This window comes from Eptatretus burgeri, chromosome 3 (genome assembly GCF_056783735.1).
Source record: "Eptatretus burgeri isolate ZD-2024b chromosome 3, Ebu_testis_v1, whole genome shotgun sequence".
Taxonomy (NCBI): Eukaryota; Metazoa; Chordata; class Myxini; order Myxiniformes; family Myxinidae; genus Eptatretus; species Eptatretus burgeri.
Window position 1 is genome coordinate 4,237,820 of NC_140963.1, and position 6,580 is coordinate 4,244,399.

At 49.0% G+C, this 6,580-nt stretch overlaps 1 protein-coding gene across 3 annotated transcripts in view; it reads left to right on the forward strand.

Annotated features, from left to right (window-relative positions):
• Nucleotides 1–6,580, forward strand: part of LOC147029310 (glucocorticoid-induced transcript 1 protein-like) — a 92,191-nt gene that overhangs the window by 38,731 nt on the left and 46,880 nt on the right. For all 3 annotated transcript variants that reach the window (XM_085872268.1, XM_085872267.1, XM_085872265.1), the window contains exon 3: nt 4,729–4,818. In XM_085872268.1, the coding sequence (XP_085728394.1) occupies nt 4,729–4,818 (90 nt within the window). The remainder of the gene's footprint in view (nt 1–4,728; nt 4,819–6,580) is intronic.

The following is a 6,580-nucleotide window of genomic DNA, read 5'->3' on the forward strand; positions in this document are numbered from 1 at the left end:
TGACGTCACGGCCAGGTGCAAAGTGCGCGAGCTCTGAGTTGCCGCGCAGGTGCTGCGCATGAAAAAAAAAAAAAAAGCAAGCCTCACTTTCGGGTGTCCAGGATTCCTGGGCAAGGGGTGAAAGACCCCCTTACCTGGGCACAGGATGAAAACTAGTTAGGGGGAAGGGTTAGCTTAGTTAGACCGACTTCATGGGGCAGGGGTAAGTCCTCATGGAGTCCGTGGAATGGATTAGTTAGAGGGATTGTAGCCAGATTTAGGTTGGGAAATAAAACGATTTATTTTGGAGACAGAGACAGACTTGTGAATGTGTAGTGGGGACGTAGCTTAGCTACGTAGTGTTAAAAGGAACGTGCTGTAGTTTAAGGGACGACGTGGGAGCACGAGTTAGTTAGGGGAGGTAGTTAGGAGGATGGCAGAGTTCGGTGGTGAGTGTGTTGAAGAGTTGGAGAGTTGTGAGGTGAGTACTTGTTGAGTGAGTGAGGCCAGCGGGTCTGTGTGTATGGAGTGAATGGGGAATGCATGGTGCGATGAGTGATTGGGGGAGGAGTGACTCCCGCCCAAGGACCCCGGGGTCAGAGTAAAGTGAGTTAGCTGGGTTAGTCAAATTGAAAAATGGAGGTCGTTTTGTTGTTGGTGGGAAAGTAGGCTCGAGACCCATTTGGAGGGGTGCAGGAGCCCTGTTGACGGGCTTGGGAGCGTGGCTGCGAAAGGTGAGTATCGCTGAGTGGGTACCCCGGGCACCAGGCTAGTCGGCCGCGGTAGGCTGCGGGGCCCATGGGGGGCCGGGATAGAGTAGTGGGCACGGGTGCGCCTGCTTGGTGCGGGGCCCGGGCGCCATTAGCCACGTGGGCAGTGTTGTGGGCACGGGTGACCCTCGGAAAGGGGCCCGGGAGGCCGGCCTGCCACGTGTGCGTTTCAGGGGAGGTGCCATGGGGGCACTCCCCGGTGTTAGGGAGCTGGTAGGCTCGGAGGCAGTGTAGTGCCCGGGGGTGCCATAGCGGGAGATTCGGCAGAGGGTCGTGCCTGCCAAAGGGAGCCACGTGTCCCAGCCAGGAGACCGTGTGAGGGCACGGAGAGAAAATTGGGGCGAGGCCCAAATTGTGAGGACACCAACACAGGCGACGGGAATCTGGGTTGTTAGAACCAATAGTTTAAGCGAGAGGCGCTTGTTGAAAGCCCCGGGGTAGTTTAACAGTTAAATGGTTAGGGTAGATTAGGAGATGTACCCCTCCGCACCATCCATCCCCTCGCTGTCGTTGTGGGCCGCTGGACCCACTTGGTGTTAAGATCGCTGAACTCTGGGGAGGCCATTCTGAGGCTTGAATTGGGCCTTGACACAGGACATTAGCTCTCCCTTATTCCCCTCCGGGAAGGGAACGTAGGGGTTGGGAGTAGGCTAGGTGACAGAATAGGTTAGCCGAACAAGGACGATAAAGGGGGTTAGGGGACGATTTATAGTGGGGAAGTAAAAATAAAAACAACAGAAAAAAAATAAGTTGGGGCTAAATTGGGGTTTGACAAATTAAGGGAGTGGGTATGTACAGTGACAGGCAAAGGCGATAGGTTGGGAGGGAGACAGGTAGGTAGGTCCGAGCCCACCTTCCAAGTGGCCAGCACCACCGCACTCCCTCCACCAACCTCCACTGAACGGCAAAAGCTGGCCAGCTTCATCTGCTGGCTGTGTTTTCTGCAAGGCCTGTGTCATCGGCTGGCCGTGTTTGTCTTCGATGCGGAGGCCGGCCAACTTCATCGGCAGCTGTTGTTTTGCTGCAAGGCCTGTGCCATCGGCTGGCCGTGTTTTGCTTCAAGGCCTGTGCCGGCCACTTCGTCTGCAGCTGCTGTTCTTCAAGGCCTGTGCCAGCCAGTTCATCTGCGGGCTGTGTTTGCCTGCAGCGGCCTTCTTCTGCGGGCTGTGTTTGCCTGCTGCCTTTGCCATGCCCACTGCCCACGTTCACCAACCCCGTTCAATTTTTGCTTTGCCCCCCCCCCCCCTGTTCATTGCCATGTGCGCCAGGATCAAGGCAACAGTTTGCAAGCTGCGAGAACTGCCCTGTTGGCAGCTACAACACGGGCCTGCAGTGGCGGCCCGTGCACCGTGTTTGCGTTCATGCATCCATTCGTTGTGCTCATTGCGTGTGCCACTTGAGCTGGCACGGAGACTGCGTTGTGCAGCCCAAGCACCGTTGTGGTTCACTGAGTTCAGTTCAAAAGGAAGGCCTTGGACTGCGTGTGAGCAGCCAGCCACGTTCCCTGTCACCTGCATTGTTTTGAGCCAGAGACTGCATGCGGGCAGCCTGGCTCCCTGCTAACTGCTTTCTTTTGCAGAGTTCAATGATCCTGGGCCATGGTTTAGTGTAAGATTTGTAAGTTAAGGTAAGATGTACTGTAAATATGAGTGCGCCCCCGGCATGTATGTCTTAGCGCCGGCAATTTTATTTAAGTCGTCCGTGTGAGTGAGTTTGTTTAGGTAGTTACGCAGCCCTCAGGTTATTTATTTTGGGGACACGAATACCATGAATGTCGCACTCAGGGATCCGTAGGTAAAATGTACTAGGGGAAAACTACACATGATGGCACACGAAAATTTGATGACTCGGGACGAGTCTGTAAAAAGGGAAGGGGGTAGTGTTGTGGTTACCAGATTCGCAAACCACCATTCAGGTCCCTTAGGTGAGGTATCTCGGTAAGTGCATGTGTAGTTAGGCCCAAACCCGTTGTCTAGTGGGAATACATGTCATTTATACGTGCTGCGACTCTTCAGGATAGCCGTTTTTCTTTTACTATCTTTATTTTGGACCAATCGCCACCATCACAACCACAACATCAACCACCAACCACAACGCCGCTTCACCACAACCGCCATGACCTTTACCGTCACAACTCGCCACCATCGCATCACCGTCATCTCGCGCCACTCATGGGCACCGATGCTGGACTCGTGTAGGGCGCACGTTGAACAGCGTGTACAAAACCACGGATTTTCTGCTTCAAAAACGGATCCAAAACGACACACGCCCACTTTTCCCGTCCAATCGGTGAGCGAGGGGCGACTGGCCCGCCCCCAGGGCGATCGATATATGCAAATTTGTGGATCAAAAAGCCTTCACGCCCACTTTTTCTCGGGCCAATGGGGAGCGAGGTGAAAGGTCAAAGGGAGGGGGTCAAAGGCGAAGTTACGGGGGGATAAAAGGACGGTGTTCGTCAGTCAAAAGGGTAGTAAAAGTCGGAACGAGGAAGGAAGGAGTCGGAACGAGTAGTAAAGGTCGGAACGAGGCGAAGGAGTCGGAACAGAGAGTCAAGACTTCGCGGGCGGTGGAGCTGCTCGTCGTGTGCGTTAAAAGTCGGAACGGAGGGGACGAGCTGTGGAGAGGCGGCGAGGGCGGACGAGGGGGTGCTCGCGTCGTGCAGGGAGCTGCACCCCTGGGAGGCCGACAGCGCGACCTGGCCGAGGTGGAGACGCTCGTCGCATATAATAAAGATCCTCTATACCCCGAGCATCAGCAACCCCCTCCTGTTTCCCCCCGCGCTGAGATAGTGCGATCAAGGGGGCCCCGTTCCCACCCCCCTGCCAGGCACTGTCCACGAGGCCCGCGGGTTGCGGGGCCATCGCCGCTCCGCGTCTCATCACCAGACGGGTAGGCCCGACCAGGTCTCGGCCCCAGGCCTACCTCATTCTTGAGGGTATTTCTTTTCCTTGGTTTTGGGTATGTGTTGTCGGCGCCGTCTGTGAAGTAGAATTGTATAAGTGTTGCCGTGTGCTCGGTAGTCGGTATTAGCTCTGCACTGTGTTTTCACTTTTTATGTTTGCTTTTGTGTAAATGGAATTGTGTTTTCTTTTTTTGTGTGCATTTGGTGGAATTGTATTTGTGTGCTTTCCGTTCGTCGCGAATAAATGTGCTTTATTGTTGAACTGTTTCCCGCTTCGCTTCGTCTTTTTCCCCATTGAATCCCCATCTTGCTTCACGTAAAGGGTTGGTAGTGGGCTGAGTACGCCCGATAATTAATCGAACCGTCGAGGTCGACGATAACACCGCTCGGTTATTCTGATAGTACGGAACGGGTCGCTAAGTGGCCCGTGTCCGAAGTCGACCTGCGGCGAGGTGCGATCGCCCGGTCTACCCTCCGCGTGGGTACTTAGGTAGTTCGAATTGGCGAGCAACCCTATCCCACGCGGGGCTGATTGGCTCGATCGCGGTGAGACCGAAAGGTCCACCCGTGACTGGTTCCCGGCGTTAGTCCGAGAGGGTCACGACTGGATTGTCCGTCCGGTGGGCGACGTGCCGCGATTCGAGTTACGTGGCCGTCGCACGCCGGCGGGCGCGAAGACCGCAACAATATATATATATATATATATATATATATATATATATATATATATATATATATATATATATATATATATATATATATATATATATATATATATATATATATATGTGTGTGTATTGAAAACATACAGCTGTTTTACTCGTGCAGGAAAGGGTGCTTTACATTTGTTTGGATATCTTCATGAATTGTTGGCATTTGGAAATTTCACTTTGGATTATACCTTCCTTTGTTGGTCTGACCTGTTCACAATGCAACTGAAATGCACATTTTAGTGGTTGTTGGAAACTTTTGTAAAGTTGCATTGAGTTTTGGCTTCATTTGTTTCATTTGGACATTTTCCTTGTTTATTATTTTATTTTTTAAGTTCTATTTTTTAAATCTCTTGGTGTTTCTTAGACTCCAAGCTCCTGGATGAACAAGCTGGCAGATGTAAAGAATTCCAATTGGCGTTCTGCCTCTTGGGAGACTTCTGAGCAGCTCAAAGAGGTTGGAACCCAGCTTGCACATCTTATCTTATTCCTACTGCGCTTTCCAGGGTGAAAATCTCAAAGCTTTCTCAATTTTGAGCATTACTTCGATTTACACATTTGTCACAAATTATTTACGTGTGACACTTAGGCGGTGTGTAGATTCAGTGCTATTTTTAATGCTTATTTACCTGTCTCATATATATATATATATATATATATATATATATATATATATATATATATATATATATATATATATATATATATATATATATATATATATATATCTTTAAAATTGATCATTTGGTGTTTTAAATCGCACAGACTTTACAGTGTGGTCCAGCAAGGCCAAGTATGGTTCCAATATATCCCATTTTTTTCCATTTGTACAGTGTGTTCCAGAAGAAAGTATCACTTTGTGGTAATATCACCACTTTAAATTATCCACCAAAGGTGGGCCGAGATAGGCACTCCTGCCCCGATGGTAGGAGTGCTGATGCTGGTATATGATCAATGTTTGTTGAGCTGAGATACCACTGCATACCAAAACAAACACCATCTCCAGCCAACTCGAGCAAGGGTTACAAAGCCAAGGGATATCAAAACTCGAATTGAAAGATGCAATTAGAGAGATCATGTTGGATATCATGTTCCTCATCATGAACAAAATACATTGGCAGGAAAAATTGGCAAAATAGTGAGTAAAGTGTAAATGATGACAAATAAAGAGTTCAGTCGAGCTGAAATTGTGGTGTGGGTGGGGGGATACTTGTCAACTTACCTTTGTTGAAATGTAATGTGCCAAGTGGTTTGGATTGTATTAAAAATGGCAATTGCATGCATTTAAAACAGGAAGCAGAGGGTCATTCACATGACCCTCTGCTTCGCCCCCCCCCCAACAATTCAAGCACTACTTTTCTGGAGAAGTGTATGATTGTGAAGGAATGCATTTTTAAACTAGAAGGGAACTTGGTAGAGCGCATACCTCCAACACGCAATGCTTGATCCAGTGGAACATATCGAGCCCAATAAGTTTTTGAAATATCATGCGACATTGTTTTTGGCCTTATCTCTCAATGGTGAAGAATCACTTTTAAAATTAAATAATTCTCGTATCCGGATCCAGATTCGGATCTTCACCAAAATCGAATCGGTTCGTCCTTGTCACACACCCAACCTGTCGTTGAAGTTTCATGCGAATCAGTCTTCAACTTTTTGAGATATCATGATTATATATCAATGTATCTCTCATTGATGAAGAATCACACAAAATTTTCGGATCCGGATTTGGATCGTTACGAAAATGGAATCAATTCTTCCTAGTCACACACCTGACATGGTCCACAATGTTTTGAGATCCTGCGCACAAACAGACAGACAGGGGTGAAAACATAACCTCCTTTCACCATTGGTGGCAGAGGTAAATATTGTTTCATATCCATTCTGAGGGGTAAATGGGGATAAATTAAAATAATTATTTCATAGTGCATGTTAGCATAAGTGTAATTTAATTCCTCTATATATTAGAAATAGTGTTGTCAAGTGTTGGCGCTCTTGTCCTCCTCTACTCGAGTGTTTGTCTATACCCCATCTTCGACTTTGAGCCCCCCCCCCCCCGCGCAATCCCCTTCATTGCATCTGCAGCATTCCTCGATGTGATCTGTCTTTATATAAGGCCATGTGGACCAGTTGGACGAACGATATATGAGGCCACATGGCTTTATTAGGGAGAGGCATTCACACGCCCCCGCCCACCCACCCCCTCCAAAAGCACGGAT